Source organism: Salvelinus fontinalis, chromosome 2, assembly GCF_029448725.1.
Source record: "Salvelinus fontinalis isolate EN_2023a chromosome 2, ASM2944872v1, whole genome shotgun sequence".
NCBI lineage: Eukaryota > Metazoa > Chordata > Actinopteri > Salmoniformes > Salmonidae > Salvelinus > Salvelinus fontinalis.
This window is the reverse complement of record NC_074666.1, coordinates 22,916,649-22,930,116: the sequence shown is the minus strand read 5'-3', so window position 1 is coordinate 22,930,116 and position 13,468 is coordinate 22,916,649. Positions and strand designations below refer to the sequence as shown.

General features: G+C 43.7%; 1 protein-coding gene across 1 annotated transcript in view; it reads left to right on the top strand.

Moving 5' to 3' along the window:
* The first annotated feature begins 1,294 nt into the window (after positions 1 to 1,294).
* The window catches only part of LOC129814389 (reticulon-4 receptor-like), a 54,516-nt gene continuing 42,342 nt past the window's right edge, over positions 1,295 to 13,468 (top strand). Inside the window, exon 1 of the mRNA XM_055867492.1 lies at positions 1,295 to 2,047. Coding sequence (XP_055723467.1) covers positions 2,026 to 2,047 — 22 coding nt within the window. The 5' untranslated portion in view covers positions 1,295 to 2,025. The remainder of the gene's footprint in view (positions 2,048 to 13,468) is intronic.

Genomic DNA, 13,468 nt, shown 5'->3' with positions numbered 1-13,468 from the left:
TCCATGAGGAAGAGATGCACTGCAGTACTTAATGCAGCTGGTGGCCACACCAGATACTGACTGTTACTTTTGATTTTGACTCCCCTTTGTTTAGGGACACATTATTAAATTTCTGTTAGTCACATGTCTGTTGAACTTGTTCAGTTTATGTCTCAGTTGTTGAATCTTGTTGTGTAAATATTTGTATGAACACATGTTGAGTTTGCTGAAAATTAACGCAGTTGACAGTGAGAGGACATTTCTTTTTTTGATGAGTTTATGTTTTCTATGGAGCAAAATAGTGTTCTGTTTAGTAAACAACGCGCTAATTTCCATTGCATGAGCTAGGCCTGCTGTTACTTGCACACAGTGGTCATTGAACACATGGAGCCAGATCATCCATCTATCATGTAAACAGGACAGGTAATTGCAACAGCCAGTGTTCTCGTCTGCACTCCTTACTGCAGGATAGGCTCAAGTTTACTCGTCTAGAGGGAAAGAGCGCGGTGGATATGTGCGCTGTCCATGGTGCTGATTAGCATAAACACAATGAGGCAAGGTGGAAAAGGCAAAAACATACATTTCTGTTGAAGTGTGTTTTACAGACATTTCATTAAACACCGACTGATAGGCTTCTATTAAATGGTGTGCTTTTTACAGCAACATGTATAATACAGTAGTTATATAATATAGGCTTGTTGAGACAGTAAAGTCAGGGAGGTGCGGTAACTTGAGTGTTCACACCACCGCTGGGAGGCGTCTCTCTCTCTTAATTTAGAATAGCCTGATAGGGAGATCTCATTCTCACCTATCATTACGACTAGCCTATGATATAAGCTCATTTTCTATGCAGTGTTACAATCAATTAAACGGGTCGAGATAAATCAAGAGCACTACCAACACCTATCACAAAATAAAAATATACAATTTGTTTGCTGTCCATCACATAACGGTCCTGAGATGCGTATTACCCACTGGGCACAGACATAATTTCAACGTCTAGTTGTGATTTACATTTGGTTGAGTTGTCAACGTGAATGTAACGTTAAATCAACAACAAATGTCACCATGCCATTGGATTTAGGTTAAAAGTTGGGTAAAAAAATAGTAGTCTTTTCACTAATCCAATCAGTTTTCCACATTGATTCATCGTCATCATATTGTTTCTTTGTGTGTTTTTTTAATGACGTGGAAACAACATTGATACAACCAGTTTTTGCCAAGTGGATGTCGTTTGTTGCGATCATCGGTTCTGCGTGTATGTGGTTGTTGTCCCACGATATGGGTTGTGATCAAAGAGTACAGAGAAGTTCAGCAACACCAACATATTTGCTGCGTTTACACAAGCAGCCCAATTCAGATATTTATTTCACTAATAGGTATTTTAACCAATCAGATCAGCTCTGAAATAGATCAGATGTCAAAAGATCAGATGTGATTGGTCAAGACCAGTTAGTGGGAAAAAATATCCGAATTGGGCTGCCTGTGTCAATGAGTCCATGATCTCAGTTGCCTCCTCACGTTCTGGCTCAAAAAGACGCCCGCGCGCCTGCATCTCCCCACTGCCCTGTCTTGTTCTAAGCTGCTAGAGATGCGCAGGTCTTTGGATCCCCACCCTCACAAGCTAACCGACAATGAACTACTCATCTAGGATAACTCTGCGTTGGAAACCACACGAAGGATGATTGGATATATGACTGTTCTTAACCGTGGACAGCTGCTGGTTTTAATTCTGTAGCCCATTGGATTACTGCCATCCGTGCGTTTATGTGGTCCGTTTGGATACGTTCCTTTGGGTTGCCTGTATTCGGATGTAAATCGGAGGTTTTGTTCCCTGCGCACCTCTCAAATGACTGAGCGTGGCGCGAAGAGGAGACTGCGTTCTCCATCTCGCTTCTATGTTAAAACCTTGGGCTAAAGTTTTAATGGACGGTGCCCTGGATTTTCCACTGCTATCCCTCTGAACAGGGTCTTTGCTTTTCAAGCAGAGAACAAGTATTTTACCACGCACACAAGAGGTGCCTTCTTTTGGATTCTATCTCCAAAATGAAGTCCGTTTTTATCCGAGGTACGTATGGGATACGTTTACATCAGATCCGAATGTGTCGTGTGTTTGCTTGTTTGTTAGTCTTTTACTGGTTTAGCATACTCTGATTCAATTTGCAGACGATTTTATGTTGATTTGCAGAAAAATATTATATAAATATCAGTGCTTGCTGAAGTCTGAACACAACGTATTGATGTATAGCCTTGGCCTACTTAATGTGTACTGAACTTGTTTAAATGAGAAGATATAGCCTGTAACATGGCAATGTATGCTAATAGATATATAATAAGCAAAGTATTTTTCGACGTTTATCTTTTAAAATAATTTTGTAGCCTACTGTTGCATGATAGTTGGAACAAATAAAACATGCATAGTAAACATGTAATGTTGTTTTATAGTTACCCCAAAATAATCAATGTGTAAACACGTGACATCCCAAGGGCTCCATTTGTCAGATAAAAAAGGGGGGGGTTCTGTTTGCACTACGCTTTCTCTCTCTATCGCTCTCTTTTTTTTTTTACCAGCGCCTTTGACTATTGTGCACCGTGACCAATCACCCATGTCATCCTAAGTGTTGGCGAAGACCACCAGAGCTCATGAAAATGATTTATCAGTGTTCACTGCTCATTTTGTAAGTCGCATCTAGTCACGCAGTGGGGATTTGGGGAATGGGGGGTTGGGGATTGGGCGGGGTGTTTGCCTTACCTAATAGCAATTAAATAATCTGGTTTCTTGTTTGTATGAGTGAGTGCATGCCTACTTTTGTCTTCGTTCTTTTTCTGTCTGTGCATGTGGGCTGCCACTATATGCCTCTTAAATGTTAATTCCTGGAGAGCCCAGGTCACTATACATAAAGTGTGATTCACCACCAGACCCAGGGAGGGAGGCTGCCAAGCTGGATCCCTGTCTATCACACCAGCTGGGGGGTAGAGGAGAACAGTCCTGAATAATGAATAATAATCCCAACCAAATGCCCAGTGTGATGAAAATACATTAAACGATCCATAGCTCAAAGGAAGCAGAGAAAGAATAGAGAGAGGGAGAGAGCATAGGTTGGAAGTGTCTAAGTGTGTGCTAGAAATCTAGACAGCAAGAAACTAGGGTGTGAAGTGTGTGTGAATGAGAGAGAGAGAGAGAGAGAGAGAGAGAGAGAGAATATGCGAGATATTGCAAATAGGGTGTTGGATTAGACTCATTAGAGACATAGAGAATACTTGAGAGCAGATGGTGAAAACCATCAAATCAAATGTTATTTGTCACATGCTTCGTAAACAACAGGTGTAGACTAACAGTGAAATGCTTACTTACTAGCCCTTCCCAACAACGCAGAGAGAAACATATAGAACAAATAGTAACATGAAGAACAAGTACACAATGAGTAACGATAACTTGTCTATATACACAGAGTACCAGTACCAAGTTGATGTGCAGGGGTATGAGGTAATTTAGGTAGATATATACATATAGGTAGGGGTAAAGTGCCTAGGCAACAGGATAGATAATAAACAGTAGTAGCAGCGTATGTGATGAATCTAACGAGTTAGTGCAAAGAGGGTCAATGCAGATTGTCTGGGTAGTTATTTGGTTAACGATTTAGTAGTCTTATGGCTTGGGGTTAGAAGCTGTTCAGGGTCCTGTTGGTTCCAGACTTGGTACGTACATCAGTACTGCTTGTCGTGCGGTAGTAGAGAGAACAGTCTGTGACTTGGGTAGCTGGAGTCTTTGACAATTTTTAGGGCCTTTCTCTGACACTGTCTGGTACAGAGGTCTTGGATGGCAGGGAGCTCGGCCCCAGTGATGGGCCGTATGCACTACCCTCTGTAGTGCCTTGCAGTCTTTCCAGCCTCCTGAGGGGGAAGAGGCGTTGTCGTGCCTGTTGGTGTGTGTGTGGAAGCAAGAGCAAAGATGATGAGATAAAAGACAGAGAGGATGCAGGAGGAATGGATAGCTGGTTATCAAGAGGTTGTGATATATGTCTGTATAGACATTGTGTTTGTGGTATTATGTAATATGACAAGCATGACAGGTATAGCTATTGTTTCTGTGTCCTATAAGTGTGCACAGTTACACCATTGTCTGTAGGAAGAGAGTAATAATCTGGAATCCACTGGCAATTGTTTATAAATCATGTAAGTGGTGTACTGTGTATTTTTCATTCTTACTTACTGGAGGAAAGACCTTGAACAGCCTGCACTGTAAATATAGAATGGTTTTGCAAATGAGAACAAGGCACGAATCCTTTGCTATCCAATAAAATAATCGTAAATCCTTTGTTATGGCTCTGCTGTGTTTGGTCAGGTTTAAAGATCAGACAAATGCTCATATGATATGGTATGTTGAGTGGAAACAGGAATCTAGTCAGTGTAAAGGTCAATCCATCCCCAAACCCATCACATTTGAAAGATTGAGCCTGTAGTCCTTACACTCAGCAGTGCATGATATCCCTCTTGGAGAAACAACCACTGAGATGTTCACAGCTCCTCACAGTGCTTCCTGTACATCAACCACTTTCCCTCTACAGCTCAGCACACATAAATCAACATCCCAATTGTCTGGTGCAGCCAGCCTCCTTTATTGAAATCCATTAGGCTACGCCTTTGGCCTCAGATTAGCTTTAATTGCAGAAGGGTTGAATCCATTCCTGTGTGTGAGCATGCTGTGGGTGGGCCCCTTCCATTAGCTCGCTGGAGACTTTATGGTTCAATCAGTCGTGGACACGGACGGGCGGTATCTACCATGAACGTGTCTGGGAGGGTGGAGGGTATAGTGGTGGTTTATTGGTGCATGTTCTTCTCATTATTATGCTTGTTGCAGAGGAAGGGAGGAATGGCTTGGTTGATTGATAATTGAGCCAAATGGTACAAGGCATTTTTGGGGGGAATTAGGGTGTGGAAAATGTACATCATCAACTAGATATCACACACACCTGCATGGTTAAACCTGTGTTTCTCCTTTATTTGCTTGGGTATTGTAGCGTGAAGTCACAGACCATTGACTGTGCTGTGAATGGTTTCCACATACACTGAACATTGCTACTCAATGGAGTTCGAATTAAACCGATGGGATTTACTTTGCTTAATCTGTAACTTCTGTTTAATTTAGAACAAATTTTGGTTTATGGTCCATTCATGTTATTTTAGGCAGAGCTCTGTGATGCAATGAGGCGTTTTGTGATTGTAAATGGGTCTGTGAGAATTTGATGATTATTATGACATTGATGACATAGGAGCATGTACCAGTAAGCCAATAATCAGTGTTTCAATAAATAAGTAATGCAGCATTAAGACTTTCAACTTGTAAGTGCTATCTATCCTTGCTGATAGCAGGCCCTGAAGTTTGCAATACTTTCCCAGACAAGAGAATTTGTAATGTCAACTGAGAATATTTTATGTTCATAATTATTCTGAAGAAAGGCACAGACTCAAAAGGTTGCACAGCTACTAGCTACTTTGTTATTCTGACGCTGATGGGGTTTTCAGAAGAGCTTGAAGGTGATGGTTCATACCTCTCCTCTGCATTGTATATGCATCCCATGAAACATCCCAACTACAGTACTACACGTGCTGTAGTTGGGATCCTCTGTACACGTGTAGTACGTCATTCATGCCAGATTAAGAATACTCAATTTTGTCTAGCAGCATCCATATATGTTATCTACCCCAAAACACCTCCCACATATTTCCAATGTAATCTCAGCAAAAAAATAAAAGTCTCTTTTTCAGGACCCTGTCTTTCAAAGATAATTCGTAAAAATCCAAATAACATCACAGATCTTGATTGTAAAGGGTTTAAACTCTGTTTCCCATGCTTGTTCAATGAACCATGAACAATTAACGAACATGCACCTGTGGAACAGACACTAACAGCTTACAGACGGTAGGCAATTAAGGTCACAGTTATGAAAACTTAGGACACTAAAGAGGACTTTCTACTGACTCTGAAAAAAAAAAACGAAAGATGCCCAGGGTCCCTGCTCATCTGCGTGAACGTGCCTTAGGTATGCTGCAAGGAGGCATGAGGACTGCAGATGTGGCCAGGGCAATAAATTGCAATGTCCGTACTGTGAGGCACCTAAGACAGCGCTACAAGGAGACAGGACGGACAGCTGATCGTCCTTGCAGTGGCAGACCACATGTAACAACACCTGCGCAGGATTGGTACATCCGAACATCACACCTGCGGTACAGGTACAGCATGGCAACAACTGCCTGAGTTACACCAGGAACGCACAATCCCTCCATCAGTGCTCAGACTGTCCGCAATAGGCTTAGGGAGGCTGGACTGAGAGCTTGTAGGCCTGTTGTAAGACAGGTCCTCACCAGACATGACCGGCAACGACTTCGCCTATGGGCTCAAACCCACCATTGCTGGACCAGACAGGACTGGCAAAAGTGCTCTTCACTGACGAGTCACGGTTTTGTCTCACCAAGGGTGATGGTCGGATTCGTGTTTATCGTCGAAGGAATGAGCGTTACACTGAGGCCTGTACTCTGGAGCGGGATCGATTTGGAAGTGGAGGGTCCCTCATGGTCTTGGGCGGTGTGTCACAGCATCATAGGACTGAGCTTGTTGTCATTGCAGGCAATCTCAATGCTGTGCGTTACAAGGAAGATATCCTCCTCCCTCATGTGGTACCCTTTCTGCAGGCCCATCCTGACATGAACCTCTAGCATGACAATGCCACCAGCCATACTGCTCGTTCTGTGTGTGATTTCCTGCAAGATAGGTATGGCAGTGTTCTGCCATGGCCAGCGAAGAGCCCGGATCTCAATAACATTGAGCACGTCTGGGACCTGTTGGATCAGAGGGTGAGGGCGAGGGCCATTCCCCACAGAAATGTCCGGGAACTTGCAGGTGCCTTAGTGGAAAAGTGGGCTAACATCTCACAACAAGAACTGGCAAATCTGTTGCAGTCCATGAGGAAGAGATGCACTTCAGTAATTAATGCATCTGGTGGCCATACCAGATACTGACTGTTACTTCTGATTTTGACCCCCCCTTTGTTCAGGGACACATTATTCCATTTCTGTTTGTCACATGTCCGTGAAACTTGTTCAGTTTATGTCTCAGTTGGTGAATCTTGTTATTTTCATAGAAATATTTATACATGTTAAGTTTTCTGAAAATAAACGCAGTCGACAGTGAGAGGATGTTTCTTTTTTGCTAATTTTATGTAGCTCCAATGACAACTCTCAGAATTTTCACTCAACAGTCCATCCTCTGATGATGGTGCGATTGATGCAAGAAAGTGCAATTCTTGTTCAATAATTATAAGCAGTACTACAGTCGTGGCCAAAGGTTTTGAGAATGACACAAATATTAATTTTCACAAGGTCTGCTGCCTCAGTTTGTATGATGGCAATTTGCATATACTCCAGAATGTTATGAAGAGTGATCAGATGAATTGCAATTAATTGCAAAGTCCCTCATTTCCATGCAAATGAACTGAATTCCCAAAAAACATTTCCACTGCATTTCAGCCCTGCCACAAAAGGACCAGCTGAGATCATGTCAGTGATTCTCTCGTTAACACAGGTGTGAGTGTTGACGAGTACAAGGCTGGAGATCACTGTCATGCTGATTGAGTTTGAATAACAGACTGGAAGCTTCAAAAGGAGGGTGGTGCTTGGAATCATTGTTCTTCCTCTGTCAACCATGGTTACTTGCAAGGAAACACGTGCCTTCATCATTGCTGTGCACAAAAAGGGCTTCACAGGCAAGGATATTGCTGCCAGTAAGATTGCACCTAAATCAACCATTTATTGGATCATCAAGAACTTCAAGGAGAGCGGTTCAATTGTTCTAAAGAAGGCTTCAGGTCGCCCAAGAAAGTACAGCAAACGCCAGGACCGTCTCCTAAAGTTGATTCAGCTGCGGGATCGGGGAACCACTAGTAAAGAGCTTGCTCAGGAATGGCAGCAGAACGATGGCCTGGTGTCAAAAAGGGCAGCAAAGAAGCCACTTCTCTCTAGGAAAAACATCAGGGACAGACTGATATTCTGCAAAAGGCACAGGGATTGGACTGCTGAGGACTGGGGTAAAGTCGTTTTCTCTGATGAATCCCCTTTCCGATTTTTTGGGGCATCCGGAAAAATGCTTGTCTTGGGGAAGACAAGGTGAGCGCTACCATCAGTCCTGTGTCATGCCAACAGTAAAGCATCCTGAGACCATTCATGTGTGTGGTTGCTTCTTTGCCAAGGGAGTGGGTTTACTCACAATTTGCCTAAGAACACACCCATGAATAAAGAACGGTACCAACACATCCTCCGAAAACAACTTCTCCCAACCATCCAGGAACAGTTTGGTGACGAACAATGCCTTTTCCAGCATGATGGAACACCTTGCCATAAGGCAAAAGTGATAACTAAGTGGCTCGGGGAACAAGAAATCGATATTTTGGGTCCATGGCCATTAAACTCTCCAGACCTTAATCCTATTGAGAACTTGTGGACAATCCTCAAAAGGCGGGTGGACAAACAAAATCCCACAAATTCTAACAAACTCCAAGCATTGATTATGCAAGAATGGGCTGCCATCTGTCAGGAGTTAATTGACAGCATCCCAGGGCGGATTGCAGAGGTCTTGAAAAAGAAGGGTTAACACTGCAAATACACTGCTCAAAAAAATAAAGGGAACACTTAAACAACACAATGTAACTCCAAGTCAATCACACTTCTGTGAAATAAAACTGTCCACTTAGGAAGCAACACTGATTGACAATAAATTTCACAGGCTGTTGTGCAAATGGAATAGACAAAAGGTGGAAATTATAGGCAATTAGCAAGACACACCCCAAAAAGGAGTGATTCTGCAGGTGGTGACCACAGACCACTTCTCAGTTCCTATGCTTCCTGGCTGATGTTTTGGTCACTTTTGAATGCTGGCGGTGCTCTCACTCTAGTGGTAGCATGAGACGGAGTCTACAACCCACACAAGTGGCTCAGGTTGTGCAGTTCATCCAGGATGACACATCAATGCGAGCTGTGGCAAAAAGGTTTGCTGTGTCTGTCAGCGTAGTGTCCAGAGTATGGAGGCGCTACCAGGAGACAGGCCAGTACATCAGGAGACGTGGAGGAGGCCGTAGGAGGGCAACAACCCAGCAGCAGGACCGCTACTTTCGACTTTGTGCAAGGAGGTGCACTGCCAGCGCCCTGCAAAATGACCTCCAGCAGGCCACAAATGTGCATGTGTCTGCTCAAACGGTCAGAAACAGACTCCATGAGGGTGGTATGAGGGCCCGACGTCCACAGGTGGGTGTTGTGCTTACAGCCCAACACCGTGCAGGACGTTTGGCATTTGCCAGAGAACACCAAGATTGGCAAATTCGCCACTGGCGCCCTGTGCTCTTCACAGATGAAAGCAGGTTCACACTGAGCACATGAGCACATGTGACAGACGTGACAGAGTCTGGAGACGCCGTGGAGAACGTTCTGCTGCCTGCAACATCCTCCAGCATGACCGGTTTGGCGATGGGTCAGTCATGGTGTGGGGTGGCATTTCTTTGTGGGGCCGCACAGCCCTCCTTCTGCTCGCCAGAGGTAGCCTGACTGCCAATAGGTACCGAGATGAGATCCTCAGACCCCTTGTGAGACCATATGCTGACACATGCACATTTGTGGCCTGCTGGAGGTCATTTTGCAGGGCTCTGGCAGTGCACCTCCTTGCACAAAGGCGGAGGTAGCGGTCCTGCTGCTGGGTTGTTGCTCTCCTACGGCCTCCTCCACGTCTCCTGATGTACTGGCCTGTCTCCTGGTAGCGCCTCCATGCTCTGGACACTACGCTGACAGACACAGCAAACCTTTTTGCCACAGCTCGCATTGATGTGCCATCCTGGATGAACTGCACTACCTGAGCCACTTGTGTGGGTTGTAGACTCCGTCTCACTCTGTCTCACTAGAGTGAGAGCACCGCCAGCATTCAAAAGTGACCAAAACATCAGCCAGGAAGCATAGGAACTGAGAAGTGGTCTGTGGTCACCACCTGCAGAATCACTCCTTTTTTGGGGGTGTCTTGCTAATTGCCTATAATTTCCACCTTTTGTCTATTCCATTTGCACAACAGCATGTGACATTTATTGTCAATCAGTGTTGCTTCCTAAGGGGACAGTTTGATTTCACAGAAGTGTGATTGACTTGGAGTTACATTGTGTTGTTAAGTGTTCCCTTTATTTTTTTGAGCAGTGTATTATAGACTCTTTGCATCAACTTCATGTAATTGTCAATAAAAGCCTTTGACACTTATGAAATGCTTGTAATTATAATTCAGTATTCCATAACAACATCTGACAAAAATATCTAAAGACACTGCAGGAGCAAACTTTGTGGAAATTAATATTTGTGTCATTCTCAGAATATTTTGGGCCACGACTGTATAGGTTTAGACTGCAAACATTCACGAAAATTACGATTCTGTAGGCATATTTCTGTGGAAAGTTTCATAGAATTGATCGATAGAGACAATGCAGAGCTTTAACAATATTTCAGTGTTTTTTCTCAGTGTAGAAGGTTTGAAAATGGGTCATCTGCCTTCCTTGCAGATGAAGCTTTTAGGTTTCATAATACCCTCAGCAAGTCAAACCTGTAGTTAAAGCAATCATCAGCTGTTTTTAATAAAGCCAATAATTACTGACTAGGTGTGAAAATGACGAGCTGCAAAAAATAAATGCTTACATGAGGGTTGTTGCCTGAACAATTTATTGATTGTTGATGTAAACATTTTTTTTAAATAAAAGCAGTAATAAACTAGAGCCTGTATGTTATTGTGATTATTGTCATGGCTGTGCAAGTTGGCAGTATTCAGTGATTGGAGCAGAGCCAGCAATCATAATAATCAATAAAAAAACATTTGAATTACTTATCTTTGTATTGACATGATGTGACATCCAAATCAAATCAAATGTATTTGTCACATACACATGGTTAGCAGATGTTAACGCGAGTGTAACGAAATGCTTGTGCTTCTAGTTCCGACCATGCACTAATATCTAACAAGTAATATAATCTAACAATTTTACAACAACTACTTTATACACACACAAGTGTAATGGAATGAATACGAATATGTACGTAAAAAAATATATGCATGAGTGATGCCCGAACGGCATAGGCAAGATGCAGTAGATGGTATAGAGTACAGTATATACATATGAGATGAGTAATGTAGGGTATGAAAACATTATATAAAGTGGCATTGTTTAAAGTGGCTAGTGATATATTACATCAAGATGGCAAGATGCAGTAGATGGTATAGCGTACAGTATATACATATTAGATGAGTAATGTAGGGTATGTAAGCATTATATAAAGTGGCTAGTGATAAATTGATTGCATAAATTTTTCCATTATTAAAGTGGCTAGAGTTGAGTCAGTATGTTGGCAGCAGCCACTCAATGTTAGTGGTGGCTGTTTAACAGTCTGATGGCCTTGAGATAGAAGCTGTTTCAGTCTCTCGGTCCCCGCTTTCATGCACCTGTACTGACCTCGCCTTCTGGATGATAGCGGGGTGAACAGGCAGTGGCCCGGGTGGTTGTTGTCCTTGATGATCTTTTTGGCCTTTCTGTGACATTGGGTGGTGTAGGTGTCCTGGAGGGCAGGTAGTTTTCCCCCGGTGATGCGTTGTGCAGACCTCACTACCCTCTGGAGAGCCTTACGGTTATGGCCGGAGCAGTTGCTGTACCAGGCGGTGATACAGCCTGACAGGATGCTCTCGATTGTGCATCTGTAAAAGTTTGTGAGTGTTTTTGGTGACAAGCCGAATTTCTTCAACCTCCTGAGGTTGAAGAGGCGCTGCTGTGCCTTCTTCACCACGCTGTCTGTGTGGGTGGACCATTTCAGTTTGTCTGTGATGTGTACACCGAGGAACTTAAAACTTTCCACCCTCTCCACTACTGTCCCGTCAATGTAGATAGGGGGCTGCTCCCTCTGCTGTTTCCTGAAGTCCACGATCATCTCCTTTGTTTTGTTGACATTGAGTGTGAGGTTATTTTCCTGACACCACACTCCGAGGGCCCTCACCTCCTCCCTGTAGGCCGTCTCGTCGTTGTTGGTAATCAAGCCTGCCACTGTAGTGTCGTCTGCAAACTTGATGATTGAGTTGGAGGCGTGCATGGCCACGCAGTCGTGGGTGAACAGGGAGTACAGGAGAGGGCTGAGAACACACCCTTGTGAGGACCCAGTGTTGAAGATCAGCGGGGTGGAGATGTTGTTACCTACCCTCACCACCTGGAGGCGGCCCGTCAGGAAGTCCAGGACCCAGTTGCACAGGGCGGGGTCGAGACCCAGGGTCTCGAGCTTAATGACGAGTTTGGCGGGTACTATGGTGTTAAATGCTGAGCTGTAATCGATGAACAGCATTCTTACATAGGTATTCCTCTTGTCCAGATGGCTTAGGGCAGTGTGCAGTGTGATGGCGATTGCTTCGTCTGTGGACCAATTGGGGCGGTAAGAAAATTGGAGTGGGTCTAGGGTGTCAGGTAGGGTGGAGGTGATATGGTCCTTGACTAGTCTCTCAAAGCACTTCATGATGACGGAAGTGAGTGCTACAGGGCGGTAGTCATTTAGCTCAGTTACTTTAGCTTTCTTGGGAACAGGAACAATGGTGGCCCTCTTGAAGCATGTGGGAACAGCAGACTGGGATAAGGATTGATTGAATATGTCTGTCGATAATCGATATGCTGATAGAATTTGGGGAGCCTTGTTTTCAGATTAGCTTTGTTAAAATCCCCAACTACAATAAATGCAGCCTCAGGATATGTGGATTACAGTTTACATAGAGTCGAATGAAGTTCTTTCAGGGCCATCGATGTGTCTGCTTGGGGGGGAATATACACGACTGTGATTATGATCGAAGAGAATTCTCTTGGTAGATAATGCGGTTGACATTTGTTTGTAAGGAATTCTAAGTCAGGTGAACAGAAGGACTTGAGTTCCTGTATGTTGTTATGATCACACCACGTCTCGTTAATCATAAGGCATACACCCCTGCCCTTCTTCTTACCAGAGAGATGCTTGTTTCTGTCGGTGCGATGAGTGAAGAAACCAGGTGGCTGTACCGACTCCGATAGCATGTCTCGAGGGAGCCATGTTTCCGTGAAACAAAGAACGCTACAGTCTCTGATGTCTCTCTGGAATGCTACCCTTGCTCGGATCCATCACTCATCATGGGTGCATTGGCATATTTTCCCTCCTACCTCCATGTGAACAGACGGAGCCCATGCTGTTGGTATGTGGACAATGTGTGTATAAACTATGGACATATGTATATAACTATAAACACAGACATAAAACTGGAGCCAGAACTCGTGTTGAGATATTATGATGTACAAAGAAAGTGCTCCTACAACTTTCAGAGATAAAACATGATGCCATCAGGTTTTTCAAAGTAAAAACTGTTCTTTATTATTCTACCATGGATCCGGTCAGAGTGCACCAAGCATTTGCATAC